This window comes from Thermobia domestica, chromosome 18 (genome assembly GCF_964235325.1).
Source record: "Thermobia domestica chromosome 18, izTheDome1.hap1.1, whole genome shotgun sequence".
Taxonomy (NCBI): domain Eukaryota; kingdom Metazoa; phylum Arthropoda; class Insecta; order Zygentoma; family Lepismatidae; genus Thermobia; species Thermobia domestica.
Genome location: NC_137471.1, coordinates 184,074,248 through 184,091,762, shown reverse-complemented (window position 1 = coordinate 184,091,762; position 17,515 = coordinate 184,074,248). Strand labels below are relative to the sequence as shown.

Sequence of the window (17,515 nt, the reverse complement as noted above, 5' to 3'; positions counted from 1 at the left end):
TTTGAATGGAAATATTAAAAAATAACTCCGTCGTTCAACATGGAACAAACAATATTCCTAATTATTAAGAGAACTAAACTGCTGTTGCCTGATACATAAACAATATAATTGGATCGTTGGGTTCGAAAACCAGCCAATTCCATGGAAGCTAATTTCAGAGGAGTGACAAACAAAACTAAATTACTCAATATGTATCTGACATTTAGGGTTATTTCCATATTTGGAAAGTAAAAAGGTGTCAGTTCTACGGTCCGAAAATTAAAACAACAATTCACTTGTTTTTATGAAAGGGAAAATCAATGTCGCTACAAATAGAGTATTAAATATATTTTTGTTTATTGAATGTGTCGGACAAACTCTCAACGTCTTGCATCATTTTTTTCTATAATATGAAAGATCTATTACTTGTAGACAAGTTGACTACCGTTGTTTTCGTTATATAGATTATGTGATACATATTGAATATATCAATTACGGAGTTTGGTTGTTAGTGATTTAGAGTTCCATTTGTGTGGACATGTGTTCAATTGGACCTCACACCGTGAGTTGAATGCGAATGGAGAAAAGGCGAAGGTCAATTGTTGGTGTGGGTATAAGGGCACCAAAAGCCTGACATACTACCTGGTTGTGGTAGTTCAGTTACATAGTGAACTTTCATAAGGACTGAGTGAATATGGAACCTCCTTAGAGTCTCATAAGTGTGTATGCTGTACGAGTTTAAACTGAGGTTAGACGCCGCTGCATGGTGCGCAAGGTATGTAAGGTCTTTGATGAGGGTGTTGTGACTACGCTTACTGTGCAGTTATGGTTTAACAAGTTTAAGGACGGTGACGAAACACTCGAAGATATATCACATGTCGGAAGACGAATATATGTATAAAAGGAATATCTTCAGGCAGCAATTAATTCGAACAGTGACCAGACATGTCAGGAACTGGAACTACAATTTAGTGTGATTGGAGAAACCATTAGTCAGCACCTCCATCAACTTGGGAAGTACTACAAGTTGGATCAATGGGTCCCACATGATTTGACTCCGGCCCAGAAGCACTTGTGTTTCTATGCTGTCTCGTCTGAGGAAGGAACCATTTCTTGACAGGGTGTTAACATGTGATGAGAAGTGGGTCCTGTGCGAAGCTCCACGGCGCCGTTATCATTCGTTAGCACCCCATGAACTTTTTTTCCAAAAAAACAAAACCACCAATGTACCAGATGGTCCTCCTGTATGTTTGGTGGACTGCTCACGGCATCGTGCATCGGGAACTGTTACCAACTGGTCAGACCATCAATGAATCTGTGTAGTGTCAGTAGTTGAGCCGTGTTCAAGAAAAACTCAAAACTCTGAATCGCAAAGGGATCCTGTTGCAGGACAACGCTAACCTCCACGTGGCTACGATGAGCCGGGACACCATTCTATGCCTTGCATGGGAAACACTACTGCATATGCCATACTTCCCGAACATTGCACCGTTCGATTATCACCTATTCCATTTCTTGGAAAATCACTTTATAAGACGTCAATTGAAATCCCTAGTAGAGATGCAAAATGCACTTGATATCTTCTTTGCCCCCCCAAGTTCTACCGCAATGGAATCCATGGCCTTCCAGAAAGTTGACTGAAGATCGTCAGTGCTGGTGGGGACTATTTTTAATCTTCCAAGTACGTCTTGGGTGACGTATCGATGTTCGAAGGTGGTGGGTGAAAAGGCGTCAGAACTTTCTTGGTTACTTTATATTTACTTGATACACGATTGGTGCATTTAAAATACATATTTTCTGATAGTTTTACGTTCAATGATTATGGATCGAGGTTAAGGGAGATGAGGCAATGGTGAAATGATGATAGTGTGGGAAATCAAAAGCATATTCAGAAAACTCACAGAAACACTTGTTTGCCGAGCACAAAGCTCACTTGGTGCTGCCTGGGAAAGAACTAGTGATGCCATGCACCGGTTGTGAGAGCTCTATCACAAATAAGAGAAGCGTGAATAAAAGTTCTGAATATGGGCTTACTTATTATTAATTAACATATTAAGAATACACTAACACACACATACACATACACAAAAACAACAACAACAAGATATGTACTCACAAAAAATATGCTGGCGATAAAAGTAGTTGATAAAGAAATTACCCCAATAAATTCTTTCAAATTGGAAGCATTACATGTGTGTGTGTCAATGGAACGATAATAATAAAGCATCGGTTGTGTTCAGCCTTAGAAAAAGACGAAATTCGTTTGGTCGTGCAAACAGCAGCTTGCGTGTGTCTCTTGACTCCTCTCATTTTCATACCTTTATTCTCACCATCGTGAATAATCTGATTGGGTAGAAAAGCGAGATTAACTAAGGAAAGTCGTCACCATCAAAAACTTCGAACACGTATTTCAGACTTTGACCTTTCCTGATTTTGAAAACACTCCTGCATACACTATAACTCATTACTCGGTACCCTGTATATTACATTATCATTAACAAATCATAATAAGTTTTATTAAATGACAGTAAAAGGTTGTTGTGGCTGTTATTGAAACGTTAGGGTTGCGAGCTGAGCTAGCAAGAAAATCTTTACAAACTGACAACAATATTGATTTAATAGTGAACCAATACTTTTTCCAGGCAGAGTGTCGTTTACTTTTTCCGAACACTCTTCTTTTCTTCTTGCTTCTTCGGCGCCCTTTTGCTATGAGCGCCCGGGTCAATCGTGCTGCTCGTTCCGCCCAGCTACGGCGCTGTACGACAATTGATCTTTCATTTCGGGGCCTGTCACTCACAGTTTTTATATTCTAATATTTTTTGAAATCGCAATATTGTTTCTCTATGTCTGCTAGAAAAACTAAGCACAAATTGTTTCTGCGTCGATGTAAAATTAATAGTTCTAAAGAAAGCACTAATGATGAATATGTTTTTGCTTGGCTTTGTTTATCGTGTAAGTGAAGGCATCCGTTGCCACATGACAATTTTGAAATTATATTATTCCTATATAAGACCTCAACTGCAATACGCTTCTGTTATTTGGACTCTTCATACACATTTGTAATATTATTGTATTTGTAATGCAAAATGTACACAAACGATTGAAAGAGTACAGTGTAAGTTTCTGAAACTATTAATGTATAAAAACAACAGGATTGTAACCTGCATACATATCATACTAAACAACTTCAAAATACTGACATTAGAGCAACATAGGTATGTTAATGATTTAGTTTTCCTGTATAAAATAATAAATAATAAAATAGCCTGCATAGAACTAACTTCTAATATATTTCTGCAAGTTCCAACGTCTAAAACGGAAGGTTGAAGAATTATAGTATCATGTACTATAAGAAAGCACGTCCTATATAAATCCCCCTTATGGAGAATTCACTCTTACTACAATAGTATTGAAGAAAAGTGTGAAGTGATAGATGTTTCCAATATATCTGAAAGGGTGTTTAGGAATAGAATTTGTAATCCGATAAGCTGAATTAGTAAAAAAATCTGTAAAAAATAAAGCCGTTTACCACATATGTAAACACTGTAAATGGGCAGAATGCCTGTTGTGTTGTTATGATAAATAAATAAATACACACGATACCAATAAGTTTATCCTCTATCCACCATTTGTAGCATATATGCTACATCTAGATTTCATTTTTTTAAAATGAAAGACCTAAGCTTTGGTTATGTGAATGACTACTTGCAGTGCTTTTGCTACACACAACGCAACGCGTCTGTCATTTTTAATTCAAGAAACTGTGCAGTTGTAGGGTAATGATGACTTTGTAAAGATGACATAGGAATTACGTCTGAGGTTAAGGAAGAAAAAAGAAGGTAAATCTATAATTTTTCTGCAAAACTCGCCTTTTTTATTATGAAGTGAAAAAAATATAAAACGGAGAATATGTAGAAATTGATTGTTGGTGTAATTTCACAGAAATAGACTTTCCATCTTGTTACTCTTTTGTATGTAGCGCAGCTGCTAGATTGGGTTCAGGCGACTATTTTACATAGTAAAGTAGTGTTGATAGGCGTCTTTCATTCAGGACACTAAACTGCAATATCTTTTCTCTGAACTCGTATGTATAAATATGTTTATTTGTCTAGCTTTTGTGAGGTTAAAGTTTTAGCATTCATTTAGTATAATTTGGAAGCAAATAGAAAGAGTTATTAATAACTTTCCTAATATTAATACGGAGTGCAGCAAGCGCTAGCGGCAGTCACAGAGAATTTAGGCAGCACTATTTTTTCTTTGTTCAAAGTTGTACCGAATACTGACATACGAAATCTTTAGGATATTATTGATAGGAATATATCTGATCTTTAACTACCTGAAATCAGTGATGCTGATAAAAATTACATCCGGAGCCAAAATGGGAATGAAAGCTGTTTGGAGGGTGAAGAAGACAAATAGGCGTCAAGACGATAAAACATTACAACAACAACATAGATGGTGTTGATCTCTTAAACAGGGTAATTTCAAAGTATGCTATGCTAGCAATTATTAATAAGTGGACACTTAGAGTTATCCACCAGTCTTTTGCTTTTCACTTGCTGATGCTTTTCTTGAGTATCGCAGTTGCCAAATCTAACAGATTTGCAAAGAAATATACTCTTGGTTGCTTTGAGTACAGAATGGTAATTGCTGCAGAGTTGACATATCCAATGAGAAGAGCAATACATCCTTACAAATTGAAGAATCTGATTCAAATTCTGAAACAGAGCAACCCTCACCAGCCACTACTTCCAGAGGGAAGAAACGCGTACAGTTACACCATTGCTACCAGAAGCACTTCCAAGAACGGTCACGTTTACACCTCGTGATTACGTGAGAGACGGATCCCCGATCTAGATGCAGACTGAGTGGATTCACAGAGTTTACATACGTGCAATGTACAATTTGTAAGATAATCTTATGTTTGAATGGCAACCAGGGCTAAAAGTGGATGTGAAAAGGGAGGGTAACGGATGTCGTCACGTCCTTCTAGGTGCCTATCTTTCTCTTTGTAATGTTTCTTGGAGGTGAAGGACATCATAGACATTTTTGGAAGTGACGGAACGGCATCCTCCCGTGTTCCCTCTCGTTTTTACCCCTCATGCCAACCGAACTTGTTTCAGAAGGTTTCAGACCTAAAAATACCTTCTTCTAAAGTTTGATGGGTATCACAACATGCTGTCTTCAACACATGATGTATGCATATGTAAAAGTTCATAAAGAAATGTTTAATGTAAATACTTAATGGGTAAAATTTAATGTAAAAGCTGAAAATAATATTTATTGTATACCAGCTATCACTGCAAATGGATTTGTTTAAATATTACAATATGAGAGGGTGTAAAACGCTTACGACACTATTATTTAACATAATGTGTAAATACTTGGAAATATCATCATTACGACTCACTGTAGCCCCTAGGCTACATGACGTCAGAAGGCCACTAATACAAATATTTTTTGTTTAAAATAAATATTTTTTGTGTATTCAACCTCAAAGTAAAATGTTGCAAAGCATTCACTGAAATTCGAGTTATAGATTACTTTTGGGTCGATAGAGGTTATGAAATATTCTTGCATCAAATGATAAATATTAAATTAGCTACATTTCCATTCCCTTTCTGTAATATAAAGACATTAGTAGCAATGACAGCACCTGAGGACACTTTTGTGCCCCTTGATCTCGGGTAGAGGAGCCATGGTCCCTGCATAGATAATTGAACAAAATTCAAATTTCGGAGGTTTGTGACCTAGTTTATTCTTTTCGATAACGCGTTATTACCGTCAATGGTTATATGTTTGAGTATGGAGATATATTCTCTTTCAAAGAATTGGTACACTGATGCTTCCCTCTGAAATGTTGGGAGGGGTACATAGGGCCACCGCATAAATTTCAGCATGGTCAAAAAATAATAATTGGTAAAAGGTTTTTTAGAACACTAATATGTATCATTGTAAATTTGAGTGGTCCGACTGATTCCCTTTCATGCCTTTCGCGGGTATAACATTGAAAAAAATTTTAAAATTTGGAGATTTTTTAACCTAATTATTCTTTTTCATGAAGCTTTATTACATGGTTATATGAGTGAATACAGGGGTCCATTATCTTTTACAGAACTGGGTACATTGATGCTATTCTCTTAAATTTTGGGGCTGGTACCTAGGACCACCCATCAAACTTAGGAATTATTAAAAGTAAAGATTGCAATACAAGGTGATCCAAAAGTAGGTATACAGACCAGCATCGATCAAGTATAACATTTTAATTTATTAAGATAATGAATTTCTTTTGCTTTGGTTTTTTCGTAGCTTAAGGTATAAGTGAAAATAAATTAAGAACAGATAAGGAAGAAACTAAGTCAATACCTGTATGAATAACAATAAGTAAATGATATATAATGTCATGACCGATCAGTACGGGACTGTATACCTACTTTCGGGCCACTCTGTATATTCTCAAGGCCCCAAATATATATCACCGTAAAATTTGGGTGGTCCCTTTCTTTTCCTTTCATGAGTATAAATGTGTCGAAGATTTTAACTTCCGGAGTATCCTCCTGGATAAGGATTTATTACCGTTATGAGGACAGAGATTTTGTGAAAAAATATATAATTAATAGAGATGCAGTTAAGTTACAAGTTTTTAGTGATAAAGTGTAATAGAAAGAACAAGACATTGTGACTGTACTTAATGGTCCATTAATTCTTAATGGACCATTAATATGTTTTCATTTCAAAAATTACCTTTCCTGAAGGACAAGTATGATATGTAAGCAAATGGAAATTTTAATTGCTAAAGACTTATAGTTTAGCATCTGATTGAAAATTAATGAGTGAAAAATTGTAATAACAATGGGAGAACTTGAATCGGGGGGCAGCATTGCTCTTGTTGTCTACCAAGAGAGACAGACCGAGGGAAGTAACGAATCGTCTGAGAATGTATTAGTCATGCACGTCAGAAGAAACCTTGGACTTGGGTTGAGAGTTTCTCATATCATGTTCATGTAAATTTTATTTTATTAACACATGTAAAATTTAGTTAAAAGAAGAGTCTGAGCATTTTGTATCGGTATCTTTGCGAATATTGGTTCAAGACATTTAATTCAGTAACAGCTCTGAGAAACTATTGATTGTGTAATTATTCTCTTTCTGTAAAGTAGTAATTTTCTTTATGTTATCAAATTGTAGTTTCAGCATTTAGAGGTTGTAACGGTTCTTCTATTGATTTCCACACAGATAAAAATAGAACCTATCTCTTACGCTCAGATGCTTCAGGTCTGATAGATTTGAATGCTATTTCCCTTTAAGATAATTATATTTTAATACAACAGCTACCAAATTAACACAACAAACTTTCTTTTTTATTAATCTTATAGTATTTGGTTATATGAATGAGTATAGGTGTTCACAAGGTTATGGCGCATTTTCATGATGTAGATTTAATAGGGGATGATAGGAGAACAATAGAAAGAAATGCAGAGGTCTTATTAAACGCTTGCAGGGACATGAGTACAGAAGTAAATGCAGAGTAAACTAAATACATGGAAGTTAGTTAGGGCCGTAGTACGATTTACCAAACATTGTCAGGGTTATCAAATGTAGGAAGCTCAGGTTGGCAGATCACATAGCCAGGATGGAAGAAAATAGGAAGGCTATAAAAGTCTTAACTGAAAGACCAATCGAAAACGACCATTAGGAAAACCTAGGTGCAGATGAGAGGAAAGTATTAAGATAGATTTCGCGGAAATAGGAATACAAAGTAAAAACTGGATCCAGTTAGCTAAGGATAGAAGTTACTGGAGAGCTTTTGTAAACGCGGCATTGAATGACCGGGTTCCGTAGGCCATAGAGGTAGTTAGTTATAGGTGTTCATTTTGTTTGTAAGACATGGTTACATTAACACACTCTAAAATTTCGGGAGGGGTACCTATGATCACCATTTAAATTTGGGAATTGTTAAAAAATAAAATTTTGCAAATGTTCTCTACGACTCAAATAACCACTGTTAGCTCGGTTGAAGTATCTCGTTCCCTTTCATGCGCATAAAATTGTTTACTATTCAAAATTCGTTTGTTTTTGACCTCCGCCATGGATAAAGCCTTCTTATTTTGTATGATTATATAGATGAGTATAGGGGTCTAGACTTTTTTTTATTCCCTAAATTATCAAATACTAGTATCGCCACATGGTAGGGTATTTGATCTAATTTATGTTGTTTGATGAGCCTTCAACATACACCGTATTATACAGGTGTTCACTCCTTTTTATTTATATTATTTGATGCTACCTTGTTAAAATTTTCGGAAGTGTACATAGGACAACTGCTTAAATTTGGGAATTGCAAATAGCAAAATTCAGTATACATTCTCTGGGATTCATGTAAATTTGGATGGTTCTGCTTACCTCCTATTGATAAACAATTGGCTAACTTCAAAATTGGATGTTATTGCCCTATTTGATCTTCTTACACACTTTACTACAACAAATTGTTACATGGTTAAGTACATGCTCAAGTCTTATTTTCATAGGACTTACCTACATTGATACATTCCTCTTAAATTTTGGGATTGCATTGGCACAGCCCTTAAATATTGTAACTGTTTTATCTATCTACTTATTATACAGAGGGTGAGATTAACCCTTAAACGCATGACATGAATTGTACCTTAGTTTCCATAACATGGGTCTTTATGATGAGTCCATGGGTCCATAACATGGTCCATAAGATTAGTCTGTTCAGAGTATATATTTCTAAAAAAAATCAAGTTCAAAGTACAAGACTAGTAGTAATAATACTACTACAAATATAATAACATTTTAGTAAAACAAATACTAATTTGTTATAGTAAAGAACTAATCTAATACTACTATAAAGATTAGTATTAGTATTATATACTAATACTAATATATAATAGTAATCTAATACTAAAATATACCGCGGGTCAGAAATGACCCATGTTATGTATACTACGTATAGAAATACATATAATAAAATGTAAAAAATAAATACAAAACCAAAAACTTAAATACATTATTTTTATGTAGTAAACAAACCAATAGAAGATGTCACGGAGAAAAACTACTGTGCAACAAATATTGCAGACAAAAATCTATACATAAATTACTACTGGGTCATTTTTGACTCATGTTCTGCGTTCTAGGGTTAATTCGTGTGTCAATTTCATTTGTTCACTGTGCAAAAGTGGTATCAGGTAAAGCCGCGCAACTCGTTGTAACTTTAGAAGGACATAAGTTTTATTTTGCCATAGAAGCATATCACTCGTACTAAAGATTGAAGAGATTCGATTTTTTTAAAATTCGATCAAATTTCGATTTTTTCCTTATGGGATTGCAATGATAAATTCTGAAAGAGCCTGAGCAAAAGTAAATCGAAGTGATAACAAAGGAAAAGCTGTATGGTATGATTCTATGTCGCAAGCCGACCAAATATGCGTCAATCAGGTATCAAGGTCAGAGGTCACGGTCAGATCACGGTCACAGGTCATCTTGAGAACCCATTTGAATACACCGAAAACAACGCAATGTCCGTACCTCATCATGTCATGTCAATCTCCAACAAGCTGTTAGCATACGCACCTTTGGCGTGGGAGACCTAGGTTCGTTTCCTGGCGGGAGTTAATGTGGTTCTGATTCCGTGTTAAGCTGTAACCATGTATCATATAGCCTCGCTGCTGAAAGAGACGCTCAACTAAAACTGAAATGAAATCAAAAATCAATTTACAACCGAATGTTCCTTATAGGATCGTGTCTAGCAAAATTATTCCTAGAAAACTTGGATTCTTAAAAATGATAATAATATTATTTTACCAGCAAGTTATTTACTCATGGAAGCATCAAAACAAGAACAACTATTACGTTTCTTAAAGATCAAATCTATATACTTGTTCTACACAGGATTCGTTGGAAGAGGTAATCGATTTTGATTTAATATACAATTCGATCTTAATGTTTACTGATTTTTTTTTTTGTGTGAATTGAATCTTACAACTTCAGCAACATTCCATTTCAATGATGTGGCAGCATGACATCATCAATTTGTATGCAACAATGAATTCATTCAAGTAAGAGGAATCTGGGTGGAAAGATGGATACTGCTAATGTTAAAGAATTCCAACTTGCCAGCTATTATTCATTAAATATAGTATATTTAAAAGAAAGATGTAATGATTGATGAGTGCTACTACGTTAGAACCTGTTATTAGATTGTGCAATTGGACTTTGACCCTAACTAATTTTATATGCAAATTCTCTTATAAAATCTTGGATAAACATAGACATCTACTAATCTATGTCTAATCAAAGTTATCTGAAAATGCTCTTATAAAATCTTCTGATAAGCGTTTTTTTCTTTAAATGATTTTCCCATTAATTTTATCTTTATATTTATGTGAGAAATCTTGGTGTGCCGTTTTGAAGTTTATATTCATCTTGATAATCGCTATAACATACAGGAGACCAATGCTTATCTGCCCAAGTGTTTTAGTATCAAATCTGACTTCTTCAGAACATACAAATTTATTTTTGTATAAATTATTTATTATTTTCTTTAGTAGCGTTTTTGAACAAATGATCATGCAAGCCAATAGAAATGCAAAAATTAATTAATTCTTTATTAGTACTTAAATGATAATACACACGATGGAATACAAGTTTAAGAGAATATTTCTTTAGCATATGACATGCTCAATTACAATGCTTCTGTGTATAAATATAGTTAATTTCATTTTTGGTTTAAAAAGTATAAATATTTAAAAGATGTTTGTGTATAATAAATAAGAAGATTTGTAAGCATGAATTAATTTATTATATTATTATTCACTTTGATAAGTTATCCCCATAAAGCCAAATTTCTAACAGAACATGTTAATAAACATAAGGATTTTTGAAGGACATATGAACATTAACTGTTGCATTAATGTGAAGAAAAATTTCCTTTATAACAGAGAATATGAGTTTTAATATTACTGTAAAATCATATAACAAAAAAATCAAACAGTGAAAGTAGAAAACAACAACGTGAAAAGTTTAGATAAAGATGGAGCAATTGAGTAACTTACAAAAAGTGATTTGATTGGACCGAGACTCGAACCTGGAATCTCCGGTATACCATGCAGATATGTTAACCACTACCATGTATTCTGAGTACAGAGCACGACTGCAGCAGTGAGTGTTTGGCTGTCCTGGAAAGCCGACTGTTTAGGGTAGTGTTAACGCATCGAAACTGTATGCCGAAGATCTCAGGTTCGAGTCCCGATCCAGTCAAGTCACTTTCTCACTTCTTGTAAGTTATTGAGTTCGTACGTAGAGAGGATTGTGATATGTAAAAATAAGTTTAAATTGGTTGTTTCCTGCTTGCAGTAATATTCAGTCATTGAATTGAGAGAGTTATCCAAAGGAAGGGAATAAGAGGTTGTTTCTGATTAAGAAAAGTAGAACTGATTGACAGTATAAAACAATATGATGGTAAACAAAACGGAATTAAACTGAATGAATTATTTCCATTTTAAAAAGTCATATCTAAAGAAACAAAACTTTAAAAAAATATATCTGAACTAAAAGTTGAATTAAAAGAAACGTCATTTAAAACCAGATTACAAACATTTAAAATACAAAATGTTGGATTGTGTACAGACCTTACTTAATTTTTAAATGCAAGTGTTGGAGTTGTTAAAAATATAAGAAAAGATAGTTTTTACTTTTTAATATTCTTAACATGAATATGTCATTTTCCAGTTCCACGGCATCATTTTTCTAATTCAAATATATTAAACATAATCTCCCGTTTCATCTGTTTCACAACAAATGTTTGCAGACGCAGTTAAGGTGGATCACTAGGTGTTCTCGGTGCTATGCTAAACGCAGATTGAGTAGTGCAGCGTTGCCAGATAGTGTCGAATGTTACTGACGCCAGATAATAAAGGAAGTAATGATGGAATTCTGCTTGGATAATTCCTTGAGAAATTGGTTTTCGATCTTTCCCGCCACTCACAGCTAAGTTCCGCTTCTCAAACTGCAACGCCAGAATTCAGTAATTTTCTTATTATCACTACCACAGTAAGCGTTCCAATTTGGCAACAACGCATTATGGCGTTCTGCGCAAGCTTCTTATCAAAATCTATTTCCTTAAATGTAAATTAATATTTAAATAAAATGTGAAACATAACATGAAAAACGGACAAACAATATATCTATTTCCTAATAAGATCCTAATTTAAAATACTTTACACATACAAATAAACATTTCATAAAACTGAGCACTTCTACTAAGATCTAACAGCGAGTGTCATCTTTTGTGCTCATTGTAAAACTAATCAAATATTTTCTTTTATTTGTTATCTTTTTCGATATCAGAAGACAACCATATGAATCAGTGTGTTTTGTTGTAGCTGAAACATAACGTTATCTTACAGTACAATATAATATGTAACGTTTCATTGCGCAGTAATTAAGGGAATGATCTAAAATATGTATTGAATTCCGGGTGGTGATCCACCTTAAAGAAAATAGTTCTATACGGAGAGAATTATCAATCGAACGCTATGTTTCATATCAGTTTTAAGCAAACTTCAAAAATCAGTAAATAATTTATTTTACTTATAATTTTAAAATCATTCCAAGAAAGTTAGTCCCAAGTTAAAGCTATACTCTCAATTTAATTTTAATTCATGAATAACAACTTATGTTATCATTTATTGGAAAAAAATAATTAGTTTGTAATATTTACATATTATTGTTATTAGCTTTTGAGTAAGCATAGTTTATGTATTAAAAAACATATTAATAAAATTCTTTTAAGAGAAAATTATGCTTTCAATTCAATTTTAAATAGATCATAATAACATATATTATCACTCGTTTGAAAAGTTCATTTGATAATATTTGGATGTAATTCTTATTTCAGATGAGCAAACATAGTTACAATCAATATTTTAATAACTTAGTTTTAAGAGAGAGCTTTGTATTCGATTATGTAAAATGACGTACAGCCTATTTTGTTATAAACACAGTTTACGTACTAACTAATATTTTAATTCACTCATAATAATGTATGACATTATTCATTGATAAAATACATGTACAACGAGGCTATCTTGCTGGATCCAATCGAACCAAGTTAAACAAGATATACCCACCCTATGATATGCTGTTCTTAATTTAAATATTTTAAACATAACCGATCTTTCCACCTTCAACAGACACAATTCTTATTATTTATCAGTTAAATTATTCTTCCACTGAGAGAGCTACTTGTCATACGCAATGTTGACACGAGGCTTTTTCATGAAGATCAAAGGATTCTTGATTCTTCATGTAGCAACGAAACTACCAATAGAAGTAACAATGATAACATTTCTGCTGTAAATGACGCAACTAACCTTCGTAATACTATTGTATTACTTTGTAAATAAAAGAAAGGCTTTCTCATTCTATCGTTTTCTTTACAACGACAGAATTCTGCTAAAATCAAATATAAGAATTACGTCTTCAGAGAAAATTCAAAAATGCAATAGAATAACTTATTTTGTAAATAAACAAATAAAGAAACACTTTCCCTTATTGTATAACAATGACATCGCCAATTAAGCATACAAACAATACAAAACCTACATTGTTTATAAAACTAAATACAATTAAATACAACAATTAAGACATTTTCGGAACAAATTAAAAAGAGAGAACAAATTACATTTTGTATACAATACGATTCAAATATTTATATTCATGTCACTTTTCTTTTATAAACATAAAACAAAGACAATGATACACCCATAAAATATCTATTTCCAATCAGTAGTACGCAAGGATCCATAACTTACTCCCCACTAAAACTGAAGGCATTATACATATATAATACCACTTTCAGTTTCAATACAATTTCGAAAGTTATCACCTCATACTAACCAAATTCTTCACATGTTTTTTCTAATACAGGCGGCATCCAGAAAAGGAGCACATAGGTCAAAATTTGCTTTTGAGATACGTATTGAGCCTCCAAATTTTTTAACACTGATAACAAGTAATATATAAATGATTGATTTCATGTTTTATCATAAGTGTTTTTAATAACTATGTACTTTTTATCCGTACTGTGTGTTCGATATTTTAAAAAATGTAGTTTTAATTAGACAGTTAAATAAAAGAAATACGTTATGTGCCCTTTTTCCAACCAGGAGTTAGGTTTCCAAAATTATCTTGGTTGTAAGATTACAAAACTAATTCTTGGGGAGAAATATGTATGTGGAAGAAAAAGAACAGACAAAAATCGCATATGTCTGTCTTATGACGTGCCAACCCGTAGTTAAAATGGCTTTTAAACAGGTTACGATAGTTTTCATACGTAAGTTTCAGAGGACTGTTGGTTGTTTCATGATTATAGATTTTAAACTTATCAAAAGGGTTTTAACAGTGAGTTCTGGATTTTAAAATTACTTCATATTTGTTTTATGTGAACAATAGTGGCTAAAATCAAGAGGTATTAGTTGTAAATGCGCCTTCATTGCATCTAAAACATCAGATTGTAACTTATGTAAAAGTTATCGCGAATACCTCTCCGTTCCTGAAAATTGACTCCACTTAAGACTTCGACTGAATAATATGAAAGCGTCTAACAGATAGCTGAAAAATAGTGAGCGCCATTCTGCTTGATGGAGTAAGACCATGTTTTGAGGCGAAGTTTCCTTGGTTGTTACGACGATTGATATTAGCACACAGGGTCATACAAACTGATCGGTAGGCATCTTGAACTGCCTTGTTTTGCCCATTGTAGAATGAGTCAAATAAGATATGGTTTTCTTGAAGTGGAAAATGTTCATAACATCTATTCCCAAAACGCCCACTAACCAATGTAAACGTTTTTTATCGAATTACGTTATTTTCGTGTGTAGCATATTCTTCACCTCGAACTTTACTCATTTTTGAATTTTTTTTGTTTCTTTTTTACATATCTATGCATCAACCGTTTCTTCTTTTCAACTGGCTCTGTTTTATCTATCATTATAGTTAATTAATAATGAACATTTAACGCACAAACTACGAGAACACTGTATCAGAAGGTTATGTTATGATTCAACAAACTCACAACAACAACTACTCTGAAACTTGTGTTTACAAGAACTGTGCTACTGAACTCAAGTGTTGAGTTATTGAACTGAAATTTTCACAAAGTCAGGGGCGGATCTAAGACGGACTTCTGGGGGGCGATGGGTTGCAATACTGCTACTTACAACTAATTTTAAGAGGTCCGAACTCTGGGATGAGTTTTATTTATATATAAAATAAAGTTTCCTCTTCTGAGGGGATGATCGCCCCTATTGCCCCCCTGGATCCGCTCCTGCATAGAGTATTTTCGACATTATGGCGTGTTAGAAAAAACGGTAGTTGGGAAAAGTTCACATAGGCCTATATGACCTTTTTCCGGATACTACCTCAATTGCAGTACTAATTGCAGCAAAATTGACAAGACACGAACAAATTGCTTTTTCCTAGTAGGTAATATAAAGCAATAAAAGTGATGTAAATTAAATATTGATATTACATATAGATAATTGAAATTTAGACAATATAAAATTAAAAATTCATAGCAATACATTTTTTTTCAAAGCTATAAAGTCTTCTAAGTAAAAATGTGACTTGAATATCATTGTACAGCAGGGGACACTTCTAAATGGTACACCTTAGCCGTAAATCTCCATATGGCTGTACCATTTAGAAGTGTCCCCCGCTGTACAACATAGTGGCTCATCCTTGAATCATTTCGATCGGTTCTCTCGCAGATATCTTCACAATCCAACTCAGCAGTGGTCTTTTCATCTTCTTTGGTTAAAGACAAAGAGGAATACCACTACGACAATTCATTTTCTTCTAGTTATCTGGCTAACGTTACCGAATAAGTCCTTATTCACCAATCCAATTGAACCATCATTTAAATATTTTATCCCAACTCCATTCTCCTACCAAACATCACTCAGATATTACCGTCGCCACATTACTGTAATTAGGGTTCAAAAATTCACTTTCAGTCTACCAGTAAGGTTTTCGATGTGAAAGTGACTTGCTAATAATTTCAAAGACAATTTTGAATCATAAATTTCGTAAATAAAAGCTACAGCTGAAAATAGATGACCGAAACACATAAATAGAAATGTGCCTTGTAAATCAGATACAGACATACTTTTTGGGTCCGTATCACTTGCCCAACATATATGAAATAATTGCTGTATACTGTGCTTACTGTACAATTGGATCAAATGTCTTTCCCAGTAACTTATAATTCCTGATTCAATAAATATTGTAACATCTTCATTGAACACGTGTTTAAATGCTGATCCAATAGGAAACGTTGCTACAACTCTTACTTCAAAGATACACTCTTTTAGAAGCTGAAATTGGTCAAGAGTTTCTGTTTTTAAGTACTCTGTGCCACTTATTATACCAGGTTTATGATATTCTACAAAAATACCATACTTACCTGTAGCGGCCATTTCTTCCATATTGGCCCCATTCTCTAATAAAATAAAATTTTCTTCAAATATTTTATGACTGGCAACGCTTGACTCATGTAAAAGGTTTACCATATATGTTTCAAACCCTAACCATTTCAAACCAATATCTACTACTTCACTAAAAGTTCTAATTGGACGTTCATAAATAGTAACAGTAAAACATGATAATAGGTCAGTGCAATAGGCAAAAATCAATATCATGTACATTACTGTTATAAGGAATAGAAAATGTCGCAAGACAGCCTTGTTTGATTCTTCTATCCCAGTTTGAGTTACTAATCTTATTACGTCTGTAAAGCTTTCCTTGATATCTACATATTTGGAGTTTTGTTCCATTGGATTCATGATTCTCAGAGCATGTGAGAAAATAGTAAGAAATACCATTGGAAATATCACTGCTGCGATGATACAATACCAAACTAAACTACTAAATGGAAATATTAGGGCATAGGCCTTCGAAATTTCCTTTGGTCGTGGTGTTATTAAAGTCAGACATACTCTCAGGTAGGAAGTAGATGTATCTGTTGGATATTTCCCTTCGTATTCCAACCAACAATCTCCAATACCCATATCTGCATTACGGTTAACAATATCGGCTACCATTCCAGTGGCTGTTCCGTTGTCTTTGTACTCTCCCCATTTGTCTTCTGGTAACTTAAAGGAAAAGCTTAGGTTCCGAAGAAGAGACAACTCATTTAAGAGATTGCCTTCGACGCCAGTGAAATCTAAGAACTTCTCAAGACCAGGGATGGGTTCTTCTAACATCTCTATACTGTTATTTTCATATTGTTTATAAAGCACGACATATGGAGGAAAGGGTGTACTTGTAACAATAAATTCCTTTCCTCCTAGATTACGTAGTTTGTTAGGGAAGAGTGTATGGTTTAAGATAAATGTTTCTCCGTTCCACTCATCAACTTTTATAATACTAACTTTCAGAGAATATGTGTGACTGTAAATACTACAATGTACGTTGCTGTTGTTACAGCTTATGACTATTACGTTGGGAAAGT

The 17,515-nt window shown here is 33.7% G+C and overlaps 1 protein-coding gene across 1 annotated transcript in view; it reads right to left on the bottom strand.

Annotated features, from left to right (window-relative positions):
• LOC145675427 (glutamate receptor ionotropic, delta-1-like) overlaps positions 1 to 17,267 on the bottom strand; it is a 32,694-nt gene extending 15,427 nt beyond the window's left edge. The window contains exon 1 of the mRNA XM_081745833.1: positions 16,469 to 17,267. Within this exon, the coding sequence (XP_081601959.1) occupies positions 16,469 to 17,267 (799 nt within the window). The remainder of the gene's footprint in view (positions 1 to 16,468) is intronic.
• Between the last annotated feature and the right edge of the window lie 248 nt (positions 17,268 to 17,515).